The 18,077-nt window shown below is 46.1% G+C and overlaps 1 protein-coding gene across 1 annotated transcript; it reads right to left on the bottom strand.

Annotated features, from left to right (window-relative positions):
* Nucleotides 1-1,350: 1,350 nt before the first annotated feature.
* FGFBP1 (fibroblast growth factor binding protein 1) lies at nucleotides 1,351-3,716 on the bottom strand. The gene is made up of 2 exons (XM_086964072.1): nucleotides 3,529-3,716; nucleotides 1,351-2,719 (listed from the first exon to the last, which is right to left on the bottom strand). Exon 2 carries the CDS (start codon nucleotides 2,691-2,693, stop codon nucleotides 1,950-1,952), a length of 744 nt encoding a protein of 247 aa, XP_086820198.1. The 5' UTR covers nucleotides 2,694-2,719; nucleotides 3,529-3,716; the 3' UTR covers nucleotides 1,351-1,949.
* Between the last annotated feature and the right edge of the window lie 14,361 nt (nucleotides 3,717-18,077).

Genomic DNA, 18,077 nt, shown 5'->3' with positions numbered 1-18,077 from the left:
ACTACTTACCAGGCTTTGCTCCAGTAGCTCTTGTCTGGTGACATTCCTCTTCCTATGGCGCTACATGATTAAACCATAGTTACCATTGTATTTTATTCGCGTCTCCTGTGGATGGTCGACTCTTTCTATACTTATGCTTCACTTGATCCAAATCTGTGCCAGTGGTTGCACGTGGTGAGGAACCTGCTCTCATTTGCGCACTGGAGATTACTTTTTATCATCAGTTTAGTCCAGAAAAAGAGGGAAGGGGAGAATAGGAAGAATGAAGAATAGGGGAAACCGTGATTAAGGGAGAAAGCATGAGCGAAAAAGAGCCTAGAAGAGGGAGAGAAAGAGACAAGTGTGTGATGGTGAAAGAAAGTCTTAACTACGTAGGCAGGCTTGGAATTAAGCAGTGGTGGCAAAATAGCTGTCACTAGGCGCTGTGCTGAATGTCGCCTGCTCCAAAGGAACAGTTTGTCTGTAAAGAATATGTTTTCCATGGGGTAGTCGGGAAGAATATTCTGGATCGCCACGCCCACGTCAGGCAGTCTGTGGCGTTCATTGTTGATGTCCGATGTTCTAAGTGTGAGTGGGTCCCTGTCAGTGGGGTCCTCCGGCCACCAGAACTAAGGAAGTGGTAAAAGGATATGTGCTGGTGCATGACGGCAGGGCGTGCGGTTTGTGACGGAAGCGCCGCCCCAATAAATGGGCTAAAATATGGAGCCCTGGCTACCTACAGAGGGCTGTGAGGACAGAGGAACTCGGACGCTGCAATTTGACCCTGGGTGGGAGAGAAGTGCGCGCTGAACACCCTCGAGACAGTGCTAACTGGTGAGGGGTCCGCCAGTGCGCCCAGTGCAAGCGGGTATATATTGTTATTGCGTTTCTTAGAAAATGTAATGGAGTTTATACGTGGTTCTCATGTTAATAAAGCGAATGCAATGTTAAGTGTGAGTGGCTTTTACGTTGCCCCTACCATCGAGGCGAATGCAATTACCATTTAGGAACACTGCATTTAATTTGCAGTTTTTTCTTCGAGAAATGCTCTTAAATACGGGTACGCTTTTAATAGCATTGTTCAACCAGACCGTCTTTCAGCTGAGCTGCCTGTGTGAGCGAGAAGCAGAGGCCATTCATTTGAACCGCGGTGTACTACATGCAGTGAGAATGCTGCAACGATCTCCCTAATTGGTGTTCAAATGAAACTAAAGTGCCCGGGGTAGCTCGGATCTCAACGTGCAGGGTCTCGTTAAAAAATGCAGCACTGAGCTCCCAGTGACGCTTGTCCACGCAACGCTTTGTAATTTAGCATTTAAACATTCCACATATACCCCACGCCCAAAGACGAATCCACCGATGCATTTATTTCAAAGAGTCTCAAAAGCGTTTATTCTAATTGACCAATGAAAATCATAGACACTACACAAGTGCATAGCACTGAAGGTATTAAATGTGTTCCGTTTTAAAATCGCTCCAAGAACAGCAAGCAAGCATTTGGCTGTGCACTTTGCACCAGTGTTCACAAATAAAAAATATGTACAGAATAAAATTTACAGTATATCAACATAGAAAAGAAACACGTTTTTTACAAGACTGTTAAAGATGTTTAAAAACACAGCTCTGTTTTTATAATTACAGTATTTACATCGAGCACCCTGCGCATAGCACACGGTACTGTCTAATAAATACACAGTTGCTAGTAAACCACAGTATACTTCCCCAGTGAAAAAGTATAGCTGTTACATCGCACTATAGCACACGTGGCATCGTATGTCTGCCCTGATTTTAAGTCTACATTATTTGCTCGCTGGATATTTTGAGTCTATTAATGCGATATTAAAAGTGAAATTACAAGTCTCAGAATGCATCATTCTGTTTTCTAAAAAAACCGAGACCCAAGCAGCAGAAAGTGTCACACACACGTCACATGGGGGCCAACAGGCACCTATGGAAAGGTCAGTACTTCTTCAGCACTTTTTATCCTGCACCATGGAGAAGAAGAATGCGCAGAGCGAGCCCCACGACTCTCCGCAGTACTCCTCCGCGACCTTTTTCTGGTCGACGCTTTCGTCTTCCACGCATTCTTTGCTGCTCGTCCCAGCGTCCGGCTTCACCTCAGCAGTCGCGTTCGAAGGGCGGGAGGGCTTTTTACCGGGGCGAATTACTTTCTCCTTCCCAGAGGCAGCTTCTATAAGGCTGGAGGTGGAGAGGCTGAGGTGCGCCTCCTTGGGCCCCTTCTTGCACTCCTTTGACTTTAAGACCGCCTTGGGGTCTTGACACAGGTTGTTCTGTTTCTTCAAAGCGCGCGCGATCTGCTTCCAGTAGTTCTTCTGGTTGGCTGCATACTGAGGGCACGAGGAAGGGCTCCCGGCGAACACGCACCAGAAGCTCTCCCCTCCCTTGAGGCACTCCACTCTGAGGCTGACGGTGTCTGTTTCAGAGACTGCCCATGAGCACTCACTTTTATCTTTGGTCGTGAACTTCCCCTCGGGAGACGAACCTTTCCCTCTCGATTTCTGCCCCTTTTCGCTCCGGGGAGGACCAGCTTGCTTCTTATCCTCTTTCTTGCCACCTTTCTGATTTTCGTCTCCCTGGTTATTCCCTTTGCCTTTCCTCTCTTTCTTGCCTTCTTCCTGTGCGTTGCATTCTCCCAAAAGCTGCTGTGACACCAGCAGCACAACGCACACAAGCCCCAGCCGCTTCATCTCCATGGTTACACGTCTGCTATGAACCTCTCCTGCAAATACAAATACAACAATTTACTTCTTCGCCAACCAGTGAAGGCTTCTTTTAATCTCATACTATATAGACATTGTAAACATTGAAATAACATCCTTCAAATCATATCCAACTAAAATATCTGCATTTTAGAAATGACAAACAATAATACCTGTATTGCCTTAACAGCAGAATACCATCTTCTAACTGGACGGGTATAGTAACAGTACTCCAGTGCTAACGCACATAAAACAAAGTACTTGTTTTATCAACTTCAGAAGGATAAAAGGTAGTGTATTAGGAAACTGGGGAATCTATGGTGCTACATCATACACTTAAGGTTGTGATTGCTGGATTACATTTTTCGGTATAAACTCTTGACTTCGCAGCCATCTGGGAAATTAGTGCCAGCACCACTCAATGAAAGGTTGAGTCAGGATTGACATTTTTTAGAACCTGTAGATTGCACACAAACCTTGGAATATGTGCATGCATCACAATTTACTGCGAAAACAACGTAGCTCGCATGCCTGTTCGATACACAGAGGAAGCTTTTTATTTACATTTATTTTAATCCTGAAACGAGAAATGACGAGTTTCTACGCTATCGAAATTAAAGGCATACGGTGACAACTCCTTGCAGACCATAGCTAAACACATCCATGTTCACTATCAGTTAAATTATCAACAGCAGTGCTTAACTAAATAGGAGCATATTTTACAATGTTCACATTTTACACAGAATGCAGGATACTTTACAGGCTTCAAGTGCTGTATTCGCTTGCCACTGCCAAAGGTTTTCGAAAACCACCAAGAAAGGCTACGTACCTTGTGTCAGAGCGCGAGGGACCTCGGATACAGTTTCTGCGGATTACTGTCCCGTGCAGCCCTGGGCTGAGTTGTCAGACAAAGTGCCTCCGAGGAAAGGTGCCCTTCTATTTATAATGGGCCAAGGACACACCTACACGTCACCATGAACAATTACAAAAGAGCTTCGAAGAGGCACGACTCTGTTCATTCCACACTTGACACACCTTCTTGAAAAGGTTCCAGGCGCATTTTTTCAAAGAGTAAAATCCTACAACTTCCGTGGGGTGAGAGTGGTGCGTTTAAATTAATTATATGTGTCACTTGTCAAATCCCTGCCTTTCTTTGCGTGGCGCTGAGCAACCTTTTACTGTCTGCTTGTTTCTGCACTACTAAACATTCACTCCCACACACGACGTGGCTGTTTAAACCAGTTCCCATTTGTTTGTAGTTGTTACTGGAAAAAGTTCCGAATTATTCTTTCTCGTTGCTATAATAACATTCCTGCCCCTTCTTGCCGGTAAGCTTGTAGTCTTTGCTGCTAAATGGTGAAACATTTTCCAAAAACAGTGACTAAAAAGACATTTTTATAGGCAGAGTTCGACAGGGGCTCTCATAACATTTTTAATTATTTTCATGGGGTGGCAAGAGAGCATGCTATTCCTCGGGGTGTTTCCTCTACAGGGAATCCAAGCAGGCAGGTAGAGGAGAGAAAGGTCGTTGTCTTGATGTGAGATGTGATTACACTGTGCTCTGTGCTCACTGTGACCCATAAGGTTAAGCCTCTATTTCAACTGAATATCTCCTTTGGTTCGCCTCTTCAGATGATGTGAACAGTGTATGTTGTAATAAAGTTTCAGACAAAGATAACATTAAAAAATAAGGTAGAAAATGATTTTTGGTTATTCGGTTACAAATTGAGGTGGGTGAAACCCTACTCAAGCAGCCACTGCAATCCCTTTTAGGGTAAAGTCACAAGCAAACCCCAAATTAACCTCTGCTTGACCCTCTGGTAACTTGGCACAGAACAGTTAGGCTTAGCTTAAAGGCATTCAGGGGCGGCTCCTCCCCTAGGGTGGAGGAGCATCACCCTACTGCTTTTCGCAATACGAGAAGCAGAAACATAAAATGGTAATAACTTTGCATTATTACCATTTTTTTGTTCGGTTACGGGCGGGTGGGCTGCTCCGGGAGCAGGGGAGGGGAGGTGTGGTGTGCCTGCCCACTTCCGTAAAGACTATTTGGTCGGCCCCCTGAGGCCGCCCAAACCAGTCATGCACACTCTGCCTCTTCTCCCTGCATGCAGCCTACATGGAGAAAATGGCCTCCCCATTAGCTGATGGCTGTTCGGCTTCCTGACAATTCACAACACTGCTTGAGCAGCGTTGTGATTGGCTTGGGGGAGGAAGGAAGCCTGGCTGCCTGCTTCCTGTTCCTGGAGAGCAGAGAAGACCCGGGACTCGGCTGTCGGAAAGGTAAGTTAAATTATCTATATATCTAACAAAATTAAATTAACCCTCCCTCCCCGCGACACAGTGCCCCCCCACCCACGAGTCGTGCCTTGACTGAAGGCAATGTGTAAACTATTTATGCAGCAGGTTTTGTAATTCTCGAGTCTGACTCCATTTTGTTCTGTGCCACCATTTTGTGTTGCCCTCACCTAGGCCTGTGAAGATAGCCTGGTGAACAAAGTGGCCTGGCCTTCTTAGTTCATGTATACATTAACTAGGTTTCTTTTTGACCCTGAAATGAACTGTAAGAAGTTGACCTCTTCACCTGAAACTGACCTCGCAAAGCCAATTTCCCTGATCGATCTTTATCTGAGATTGCCAATCAATGTTCAGGACATCGTTAACTTTTAGTTCCCTTGCACATGCCTTATCTTGTTCAGCATCTGTTACTGTTTCTTTTTTATGTTTCTTCATTACATGGGTTATGCTTTCAATTATAGGTTTGTCCGGCTTGTGGAGATTGAATTTAGGACATTCCTAATAATTAACTTTTAGGTTGGGATACTGTGAATAGAGTTTTTGTTATGTGATACTTTGTTTGAAAATGCACCTTATTGGCTAGAATTTTGTGCAGTGGGTGTACATTTATAATGTAAATATTGGGTATAAAATGAGACGTCTCGCCTTAGTAAAATGAGCAGTCTCCTGAGAATTTACACCGTGATGTATTTCTAGGATCACTGTTACTAGCTGCAGCTAATAAACTTGGTCTCTGATGCCATCCAGAAGTATTCCGTGTCTCTGTATACCAAGACAGGTGAACTCAAAGATCTTAGGCGTGCCCCTGACGCCCCTGGGTTAAACCCCGGTTCTTCAACTTCGAACAGTAATAAAGTAAAAACACAAGAAAGTCCCAGACCATTTTGCAAAATAGAGTACATTTTAATAAATAAATTAAGCCTGAAATTACAAAAATCCGATCCGTAGAATCACCGATATGCAGGTTTAAAGATTTCAATACAAATAGCCCCAAAAAGCACGAAGCGCCAACTGTGGATATCTGGTTGAGCCAGACAAGGACAAAGTCACAAGTTCAGGGCAACAGCAATGGAGCGCATGATGACTCCAGGGACGCACTTATATTCTCTAAACACAGTGCTTTAATTTTAATCGCGGTTGCAAAGAGATGCTGAGTCCTGCGTCGAAGGATGCGTCTCACAGAGTAGCTGATGCCAGGTCCGGATGAGGAGATGCATCACAGTATGGTGGTTCCGTAGCGCTGCGAAGTTCGTTATCCTTGCATTGAGATGTGTTGAGTAGCGGCAATTCCGTTGGATTGTGTTGGGCAAGGCGATATCCTTGTGTGGAGATGGGTCAGGCAGAGGCGGTTCTGATGGGGTGTTATGGGCGAGGCGATGTCCTTGCGTGTAGATGTGTCGCACAGCAGTTCTTATGGTCTGATGTAGGTAATGCAAGGTACTTGTGTTGGGGAAGTCCATGCAGCAGAGATAATATGCTAGTTCCGAGGGTGATGTGTTGAGCCGCATAGGTGATGCGCTGGTTCTGTGGGAGCTGTGCTGCACCTCAGATGAAATGTGTTGGCTCTGTTGAATCCACAGATGGGCTGGCAGAAAACCATTCAGGCCCACTTCCAAAGGTCCAGGACTGGGGTGCACCACTTGGGAGGGCAGGACTCACAGATGGTACAGTCCTGGTGCTGGGTTGAAGGTTTCTGGGTGCCTGTTCTGTCCCTGAGACTTATGATCAGGAGGCCTGCCAACTAGCTGTTAGAGTCACTCTGGAGTACTCTGTTTAGACATGCAGGTCCAATCCTTCTCATCCAGGCAAGAGAGCAGCAGGTCTGCACAGTAGGGTAGCAGTCCTTCAGAGCAGCAGCACAGCCTAGTATCAGTCCTTTGAAAGTCTTGAGCTCGAGGGCTTTCAGGGGGACAAACCTGAAATTTAAGCCAGATTGTGGTTCAAAGTAGTCGGCTTGACTCTCAACGTCGGGTCCGTCACCTTATGCAGCTTTTTCACAAAAGTTCTCTAAACTCAGGAGGTGCTTATTTAAGTTCCTTTTGGGGGGTTCAAATAAGTCCACATAAAAATCCAAGATTTCACAGTCTATGAGTTGCTCCTCAAAATTTGGGACTACAGTTGACCCAATGAACCTGGCCAAATATTTTTCACCTCCAACTTAAAGTGGTCATCTGGGTTCTTCTCACTGGAAATGATGCAGGTGAAGCTCTTTTAATCTGTTGCTTTCAGGGAGTCCACTTCTTCTCTTTTTGAAGCAAGACAAAGTAATTAGGTTTCTCCAGTATTTCATCTTTCATAGATTCACATGCTTGTATCTTCCCCGTCGTCATGGTGGGAGTCTCACGGTAACAGAATGACCAAAGCAGTATCATAGAGAAGAAAAAACTGCATAGAAAATCCCTTAGGGACTGTATTATTTGGTAACCAGACCTCCTCATTGTTTGGTCCAACAGTCAGCCAATCAGCATTACTGCCCTGACCTCACACTCCACAGCAGAACCTTCCTGCCTCAGATTTCCAACCACCTTCGTGTGAGGAAGGAGTCTCCCTGAGCTCTGCTCAGTTTGTTATTTCCAGTTTGAACTTTTGACCCTTTTCAACTGAATTTTCTTCTGGATAAGGTATAGTCTGTCAATTTTTTTGCCTTATAATGGCTGAAAGCTCTAAAAAGAGGCTTTTCAGACCTTGCAGATCCTGTGGAAAGGCTAGGCTTTTCTCTGAAGACCCTCACCAGGACTGCTTATACTGTTATGTTATGTCATGTAACGTCTCTTTTATAGCGCACGGCTACCCCGAGGGGTGTCCAAACGCTTTGGCAAAGAGACCTGGGGCAGAAGAACACAACACAGCTACTCGCAGAGGTCAAGAAGAATCATACGGAAAAAAACCAAGTCTTTAGCTCCTTTCTGAAAGAAAGGAGACTGTTGGCTTTCCTAAGGGCAACAGGGAGCTCATTTCAGCAGCGTGCAGCCAGATAACGGAAGGATCGACCTCCGATTCGGGCAAATCTAATAGGAGGAACCTCAGCTTTGGCCAGCAAGGCCGATCGCAGGGTCCTCCTCGGCGCATAAAAAGCCATGCGCTTCCTGATGTAAATCGGGCCAATGGAGTGAAGGGCCTTAAACGCCAGGGTCAAGATCTTAAATGTGATTCTTTTAGAGATAGGCAACCAGTGCAATCTCTTGAGCAATTCAGAAGCTTTTGCTCTGCGTAGAAGGCCAAAGATGGCTCTTGCCGCTGAGTTCTGCACAATTTGCAGGCATTGGCGTAATCCAGTCGCGATCCTATTAGCGCCAGAACGACAATTTTTTTGTGTTGCATTGACAGCAGCAGAAGAAACTTTCGGAGCATCTTCAAAATGCCAAAACATTTCCCAGCCAGCCAGATGATCTGGGGTCTGAAAGAGAGGCCGTCATCACACAGCACCCCAAGGTTTTTAGCTTGGGTGGAGACCGTATCAGGAGGAAACATGTCCTGAGGCCACCAAGTTTTCCAGCAGGGATCAGGTGGACATCCGAAAAAAAGCAGCTCAGACTTATCGGAGTTGCATGTCAGGCTATGCCGCTGAAACCAGGCGAAGACCGCACTCAGGCAGTCTTTGATCCTGTCACCATCAAAAGCCTCTCCCTTCCTGCATGTAAACAGGAGCTGGGTGTCATCAGCGTATGATATGATCTGGGCACCGAAGGCCTCCGCCACCGCCGCCAGAGGGGCCATGTAGATATTAAAGATGGTGGGGCTCAGGATAGACCCTTGAGGAACCCCCACCTCTAGCTACGGCATTTCAGCGGAGAAAGGAGGTGCCCAGTTCACCTGTCGATGACCGGACAAAAAAGATTTAAACCAGTCCAACACCGTCCCACGAATCCCGATCTCCCAGAGTCTTAAAAGGAGACTGTCATGGGGGATGGTGACGAAGGCCGCCGACAAGTCAAGCATAACTAAGATAGCCTTTCCCCCGTGATCAAGAGTTTCTCTGATGGCATCGGTGATCTCAAGAAGGGCTGTCTCCATGCTATAATTAGCCCGGAAGCCCGATTGAGAATCATGGAGAATGTTATTGCTCTCGATAAAGTTGGTAATCGAGAGCTGCACATGTTTCTCAATGACCTACGCCAGAACAGGAAGAAGGGAGATCGGCCTGTAGTTAGCGTGCACAAGGGGATCTAAAGTGGGCTTTTTGAGTAGCGGCAAGATCAAAGCATGTTTCCACGCCAAAGGAACCACTCCCGTACTCAAGGAGAGATTAAGCATAGGATTAAGCAAGATGTTAAGTGCCGTCGCTACTTTACCCAGGCATTTTGCTGGACATAGATCCAGTGGTGAGCCAGAATGAAGTCGGGACAAAAGATCATAGAGGTGGCACAGGACAAAAGCGGAAAAAACGATAATACGGGGCACTTCTCTTCTGATGGTGTGGGGAAGGAAATCAGTTTACCGACCGATGGAATGCGGTCCACATCCGCGAAAGAGTCCTGGATAGCCTTGATTTTATGTACAAAGAAATCCCCAAGTTGGCTAATCCAAACTTCGGAATGAGAGTGAGATGGCGAACAAGAGGCAGGGGAAGCAAACTCCTTTACTATTCTAAAGAGTTCTTTACTGATGTTTTCCGCTTTATCAATTCTGCGCTCTAGATAAACTTTTTTCCCCTCAGAAATGTGCTTGTGGTAAAGCCTGATTGCATCCTGATATTTTAGTTTATCATCTGGCTCATATTTGCGCCGCCAAACTCTTTCTGCCTTTTTGCAGTCTTGACGCATTTTCCTTAAAAAAGGGGTAAACCAGGGGTCAGAGACATGACTAGTCACAGATTTAGCTGGCTTAGCTGGGGCTAGCTAATCAAATCTGGCTGTCAGCCACTTTTGAACCAAGTCTAGATTTTCTTCCAAGTCATCCGTAAGCATACAAGGGTGTTGGTGGAGGGCATCAGCTAGCATTTCTGCCGTATCTGAATAAAAAGATCTCGTTTGTCGTTTCGAGTCTTTCGGCACTCTGTGGCCAGTCATAGCCAAGAAAGGAATACTAAAGTTAATTAAAAAATGATCAGACCATAGCACTGGAAGCGGCATAGACACAGCAATCTGCCTGGTAGAAAAAATTTGATCAATTGTATGGCCTTTGTTGTGGGTTGGGCTATCAATGTACGAAACTAGCCCTAGCAGCGAGGTAATATCCTGCAACTTAATCGTGTCAGGGTCCGCTACAATGTCCATATCAAGGTTCAAATCCCCAACATAATACAATGCTCTGATCTCAAGCAGGGCACAGAAAGCGCCGCCTGCAAATTGTCAAAGAAAGATCCAGTAGGCACAAGAGCTCTATAAATAAGGAGCCCAGTGCACGTCTGACGCGGCGATAGGCCAAGTGTAAAACCTAAGGCTTCACACCCTGTGATGTTATCAACAGGAAACGTCGTGCACATTAGACCTTTATCCACAATCAGAGCCACGCTCCCTCCCCTGCCCCCAACTCTATCCTTTCTAAAAATGGTATAGTTCGGAGGTAAGGCACTAGCCAAATCCGGTCCAGAGCTCTCCCCAAGGCAAGTCTCCGTTAAAAATAGGCAGGATATTTTAGAGTCAGACAATAAATTCCAGATGTCCGTGGAATGTCTGCAGAGGGATCTAGTATTAAGGAGAGCACATTGACAGTATACAATGGAAGGATCAGACGCGATCACCTTCGAAACACCTGGCCGCCAGCCGCATGTCGGGCAGCCTTTCTTAAGGAGGCGGCCTCCAGGAAAAACATACTGGCAGACAGGGGAATGTTTACTCAGAGCAGACAGATCAGCAGAGCTGTAAGTAACCATGCGAAACTAAAATTTACAATCAACAAGAGACCATAATAAAAAACTCCGCCAGAGTCCTACCTCGTCCGCCTCCAAGACGCTGACGAGCGCAGATGGGCAGGACTCTGGCACGACTCAGGCGCAGGGAAGGCGCGTCACCGCTGCGCGTCAGGAGGCGAGCTTTAAATAGCCTGCTGTCAGCGTGGCCGGACGTAGGGACGCTCCAAGATGGCGTCCGCTACTCCCTGCCCAACCCAAGATGTCTCTCCCCACCACAAACCTCCCCAGGGCCGGACCCGAAAACTGCGGTGCGATTTCATCCAAAGCATATTGCCAAGGATTGTAAATATTGTAGAACCTTCTCTGCTAAAACTCTGAGGGACAGAGAGGCTTGTCTGCTGTTGTGGCTTCAAAAAAAGAAGGCTGCATCAGATTCAGATGCTGGTGAGGAGTCTGCTGTTCAAACACCTAAAAAGAGGAAGGCCTCACATTCTGAAGAAATGGTGGAGCCTAAAAAGACTAAGTCTAAGGGGAAGGAGGCGTCTTCTCTACCTCATACTCCCCTCAAGAAGTCGTCAGGTCCGAAAGGGGCATCTTCTGCTCTGGTGACCAGTTCCATGGGTTCTAATTCAAAATCTGTGGTAAAAACATCAGCCCCGTCGACGACGTCAGCGTCGACGACGACTATTTCGACGACGACAGCGGCGTCGACGACAGGATCTAAGTCAGTGTCGACGATGACTACGTCGACGAGTTCGACTATCTCGTCGGCGAAGAAACCGCCGACGATGACCTCGTCGACGACTACCTCGAAGACGGGACCCTGTCGACGAGTGCTCCGTCGACGATGGCTCTGACAACGACGGCTCCGTCTACGATGGCTCAGTCGATGATGACTGCATCGACAATGCGTGTGATTTCGACGGCGAAGGCCTTTAAATCGCCAAAGTCGAAGACCTTAATCTCCATCCGTTCATTTCAATCGTCGAGGGGATTGTCGACAATAAGTAAATCGGCGGAATTCATGTCGTGGACGCAAATTTCTCCTTTGCCTCCATCCAATCTGCTGAAGCAAGACTCAGATGACGAGGAGTCATCTGGAGTGGCCTGTAGTCCCTCACAGCTTAGAATAAAGAGCCAGGATACAGATGAGGAGGACGTTTTTTCATTTAAGGAAGGGGCTCAGTCAAAGTCTTCAAGGTATGAATCTTTCCAGGAGACTGGTGACTAGGGTGAGGATGAAGAGCAGCAGGAAGAAGCAAGAGAAGAGTCAGTCTCCATACCTGTATCTCTAGTATCTGACCTGAGGCTTATGATTAATGACTATTATCGTCATTTTCCAGAGGAAAATGCGCCCCTGTCATCTACACCGACACCTGCAACGCAACCTCCGAGGGCCCAAAATACTCATCAAACGCAGACTTTACGTTCGCCACCAGTGGTGACAATCAGAGATGACCTGACCGACACCGATGACGATGATCAGTCTGAGGTGGGTGAACTCCTACAGGATAATATCGGAGGCCCGGAATGGAATGAGTATGTTTTGCCGTCAGCTCCCTCGCCTACTCCGGCGCCATCCATTTCCCCTCCTCAAGATATTGGAGGATTCCACGACATTATGGAGAAAGCAGCTAGAAGATTCGATCTAGAGATGGAAGTTAAAGAAACGGAATGTTTCTTATACGACTTCAAAGACGACGCTAGGAAGTCTTCACGATCAATCCCAATTATCCAACACATTTGGGAGGAAGGTCTTAAAATTTTGAAAACGCCGGCTTCCATTGCGGTTTCGGTTCCTAGAATCGAAAAGAAATACAGAGCACCAGAGTCTTCTCCGGCCTGCCTGATAGGACACCCAAGGCTTTAGTCGGTGGTGACACAAGCGACGCAAAGGAACTCCAAAAACTCAGTTTCCACTTCGATGGTGGCGCCAGACAAGGAGGGAAGGAGAATAGACGGAGCTGGGAAAAGGTTTGCAGTGATGGCAGCCTCTACTATTAAAGCAGCCAACGCTATGGCTCTACTCAGCCGCTTTAACAGACAAATGTGGTCGGATTTGGCGCCCATTTTAGCTGCACTTCCGGAGGACAAGAAGGAAGAGGCAACTGCTATCCTTCATGATGGGGCGAAATCAGCATCAGAATCTATTAATGTTGCCAATGGATGTCTCCTCTATGGCTTTTAGACAGATGGCGGGAGCAGTTTCCCTTCGAAGACAAGGTTGGTTAAAGGCAACCTCGTTCCGGCCGGAGGTGCAGGCGAAGATTATCGACATGGCCTTTGATGGCGAAAATTTATTCGGCAAGCATGTAGATTAGGCCATGCAGAGCATCAATTCAGATACTTCGAGGGCACTGGGGTCCCTTTAACAAGGAAAGTTTCAGTCCTTTCGCAAAAGAGGTGCCAGAGGCCAATTCAATCAGCGATCTACATATCAATCCACAGATATCAGCCCTATAACCAGCAGAGCTATAGGCAATACAATACAGGTCAACAATATAGGCCTTCCAACTCTTCCTTTCAGCAGCAGTCCAGAGGCAAGTCCTCCAACAGAGGAAAGAATCAACAGTCTAATAGACGGCATTGATCTCATGATGGCGCTCTCCACTCAGCAAGTTCCCGAAAACGACCACTATCTGTCTCTATTCTTCAGAAATTGGCTGTCCATAACATTGGACACATGGGTTTTGGACGTAATAAACAGGGGCCATACCCTAGAGTTTGTGCAAATACCACCAGATCATCCCCCGGTGTTCAGGCACCATCAACATACTCAAGAGCTGCAAAAGGAGGTCCATTCACTCCTACAGAAGGGGGCTATAGAGGAAGTACCTCGGCATCACAGAGGGAAAGGCTTTTATTCGCATTTCTTCCTCATCAAAAAGAAGCAAACTACAAAATGGAGACAGGTATTGGATTTGAGGGATCTAAATCAATACATAAAGAAAATTCCTTTTCGAATGCTCTCGCTACAAGAGATCCTTTTTATGCTACAGAGGAAAGAATCCATGGCTTTGTTGGATCTAATGGATGCATACTTCCATATACCAATTCATCGGAAGTGCAGAAAGTATCTAAGGTTTTTTGTGGAGAGTCGCCATTTTCAATTCAAAGTGTTGCCATTCGGCCTCAAATCGGCCCAAGGGTATTTACGAAATGCATGGCCCCGGTGGCGGCCCACTTAAGGTTGAAGGGTCACTGCATTTACCCATATCTAGACGATTGGCTTGTGACGGGTCCATCCTTCAAAAAGACCAAGACATCCCTGCATTGCTGCATCAGACTGTTTCAACGGTTAGGCCTGCGGACCAACTTAGAAAAGTCATCTCTGGTCCCAGCACAAGGCATTCAATTTCTAGGGGCATGGATAGGCACAAAGGAAGCAACAGCATATCCTTCGAAGGAAGGGATCAGGAAAATTATAGGCCTAGCAACCTCTCTTCAAGCAAAAAGGTTCACTTCTGTGAGGATATACAAATCCTTGTTGGGAATGATATGATCTTGTATCCCACTGGTTCCAAACTGCCGTCTTCGGATGAGACCATTACAGGAACAGCTAGACGAGCAGTGGGTTCAATCAAAGGGAACATTCAAAGATCGGATCATCATATCTCATCGAATGAAGGTGGCCATGTCATGGTGGAGGATTTGGGAGAACTTGAATCAGGGCCTGTCTTTCGAACCTCAGAGTCACAAATATGTGATGACACCAGATGCTTCATTGCAAGGATGGGGTGCGCACCTTCAGGAGCTGGAAACCCAGGGTCTCTGGTCGGAATGGGAAGCGCAACTTAACATAAATATGTTGAAGCTCAAAGCGGTGTTTCTGGGGCTTCAAGCTTTTCTACCCGGAGTTCAGGGATCGTCGGTGCTTGTGCAGACAGACAGCACCACGACAATGTTTTATCTCCTCAAGCAAGGGGGAAACCGGTCCAAACAGCTTTCCACGCTGGCGCAAAGGATTTGGAAATGGCTGATAAGACACGACATCTCTATTCAAGTACAACATATTCAGGGCGTTCTCAATACAAGGGCAGATGTCCGAAGTCGCACGGAGAGTGTGTCGCACGAGTGGGAACTGAACAACACCCAGCTTCACGGAGTGTTCCAAAAATGGGGCACACCAACGTTCGATTTGTTCGCGACACGGGGGCAACTCAAAGTGCGAACAGTTCTTGACCAGGTACCCTCAGCAAGATTCCAAAGGAAATGCATTTCACCCGGACTGGACGGGATTGTTCGCTTATGCGTTCCCACCATTTCCATTGATTCCAAGATTGCTTCACAAGATAAGATCAGAACCATGTCAGGTTATTCTGGTGGCACCAGCTTGGCCGAGACAAGCATGGTTTTCATTCCTGCTACAACTTTCAAAGGGCAACAAGTTGCAGTTCCTGACCTTCCAGGACCTCATATCGATGAACAACGGCCAGATTCTACATCCAGACCTGACATCTCTAAAATTGTCAGCATGGAACCTCATGAGCGTGAATTCCAGTCCATGATCATACTGCAAGATTGCAGGGAGATATTATCGCAATCTAGGGCTACGTCTACAAACAAGATGTACACAGCGAAATGGACACGTTTCTGTCACTGGTGTGCTGGTAAGGAATTTCACCCGTTCACAGTACCCCCTGAAAGTATTTTGCCTTACTTGCTGTCATTATCAAAAGCAGATCTGTCTCATGCCTCGTTAAAAGTGCATTTGGCGGCAATATCAAGATTCAGGAGAGTTCCGAATGAGCCGTCTCTTTGGTCTCACAGGCTAATCAAGGAATTTGTCAAGGGGCTCTTTAGAGCTTTTCCACCCATTCAACGGCCGCCAATACCCTCGCAACTCAACACAGTACTGGCACAGCTTATGAGGCCACCATTCGAGCCTATACACAAGGTAGACTTACAATTTATCTCATGGAAGACAGCTCTGCTACTAGCACTCACCTCGGCAAGGAGAGTTAGGGAAATTCAGGCCTTCTCAGTGGAAGAGCCTTTTCTCCAATTTCGGCAGGACAGAGTGATACTAAGGAGAAATCCTAAATTCATACCCAAGGTTCCTACTTCGTTTCATCTAAATGAACCAATTATTTTGCCTACTTTCTTCAGCAATCCTTCTGATGCAGAAAGGGCTCTACATTCCTTGGATATCTCCAGGTGTTTGAAATTCTACATTGAGCGAACAAAAACGTTTCGGAAATCGAAACAATTACTTATTGCATTTGAAGGTCAGAGGAAAGGACTGCTTCTGTCAAGACTGAGTATTGCCAGATGGATATCGTCGGCAATCATTAAATGTCATGAAAAAGCTGGAAAGCCGCTGGGTTCCAGGGTGAATGCTCACTCCACAAGAAAGATGGCGACATCTATGGCATTGTTTGCAGGAGTGTCTCTGCCGGACCACTGCAGAGCGGCAATGTGGAATAGTGTTCATTAATTTTCCAAGCACTGCTGTCTGAACACTGCGTGGAAAGAGGACACAGCAGTGGGACACGCTGTTCTGAGACGTCTGTTCCAATAAGGTATTCTTTGCTCTTTGTTTATATTATGTACACTATATTTTAAGTCCATTATTGTTATAGATGGTTTAATAAGACTTTCTTTGAAGAACTTGCCATGTACGCTATGTATGATGTTTGGTTTTATTCTTATTTGTTCTGCGTATATTCAAATTATGTTTTCAAGGTACCTACACAGCAGAACCATACTACTGGGTTCTACCATGGAAACGCTCCAGGTTTGGGGTACTACTTGCTACTCTGATACAAGCATGTGAATCTATGAAAGATGTAAAAATGGAGAAGGAATTAGTTACTTACCTGTATACTATAGTTCTCTAGTATTATCTTTCATAGATTCACATGCGCCCGCCCACCTCCCCCTTTCTCAGGTAGAACCTGTTATCTCGGTATTTATCCATGTCTCGCACTTGGGGCTGGAAATCTGAGGCAGGAAGGTTGTGCTGGGGAGTGTGAGGGCAGGGCAGTAATGCTGATTGGCTGACTGTTGGACCAAACAATGAGGAGGTTTGGTTACCAAATAATACAGTCCCTATGGGCTTTGCTTTGCATTTTTTTCTTCTCTATGATACTGCTTTGGTCATTCTGTTACCCCATGACGACGGGGAAGATACAAGCATGTGAATCTATGAAAGATAATACTGGAGAACTATAGTGTACAGGTAAGTAACTAATTCCTTGTAGGTCCTTAGTGTGCAGCAGGTGCAGTCATTCATAGTGAAGTCCTCTTTGTGCAGGCCAGGATTCCAGCAGGGTAGTCCTTCTTCGTCCTGTAGTTTCAGGCAGCAGATCTGAGATGCTATGCAGCTGACCCATATTTATCCAGTATTCTGAGGCGGCAATTGAGGGCGCACTCCTGACCAATGACCCAAAAAGTATGACTGTTTCTTCCAAGTGTGGCATATTCTTGTCCCACAAAGCACTGTACTTTAAAGTTCAAGATGGAGACTCTTTCTTCTTGGGGGTGAGACCTGGCTAAGCAAACCTACTGGTGTGGCTCATTTTCCTGAACACTCTCCTTCCAGACCTCCTGCAAATTCCACATATAGGGCTCCCATATGGCTGGTGGTACAGGAAGAGAGGGTAGGCCTGGCTTGCAGCCTTACTGTCCTGCTCGCTTTGAAGATCAGTTTGTTTACCTAGTCTGATAGCTAGAAAAATCAAATTCTACAACTCGGTTGCACTGCCCAAGGTTTTAGAACTTTTTCCTTCCTTAACAATGGAATTTCCATAAGGAGAATTTCAGTACTCTTAGGTGGCATTGCTAAGAATAGTTTATTGGCTAAGTAGTTCAGGGTTTCAGAGTGAATAATTTTACACTTATTTCAGGTTATTTTATATTTCTACTTGCTTTGCTGGGCAGCTATTCAGAGTGTGAGTAGAACTGTGGTCAGAAGGCCAGTACTACAATTGTCATCCCTATGGCCGCAGCTCCTTTCTAATCCCACCTAACCGTGCAATAACACTCCTGGCCTCCAGAATTGCATCCCTCAACACCTGCAACGCCTCTCTAAATGCATCTACGTTTTTTAAAATGATCTAAACTAACTTTAGACTGCTAAATATAGCTTTCTTACCCACAGGATCAGTACCTTAGGAAGGAGACCTCTCTGCCTATGTCCTTGAACCTAACTTCCCAGCAAAATCGGCCCTTATGAAAATAGTCAATCTCTTACTGCCATGTCCTGGAGTGTGCCACTAACCTGAAGCCCCTTTGAACAAAATGTCATAATGACTCCAATCATCCTATTAGAGTAGAGTATGTTA

Source organism: Lissotriton vulgaris, chromosome 3_2, assembly GCF_964263255.1.
Source record: "Lissotriton vulgaris chromosome 3_2, aLisVul1.2, whole genome shotgun sequence".
Taxonomy (NCBI): Eukaryota; Metazoa; Chordata; class Amphibia; order Caudata; family Salamandridae; genus Lissotriton; species Lissotriton vulgaris.
Note: the sequence above shows the minus strand (reverse complement) of the source record. Positions and strands in the feature narration are given on the sequence as shown.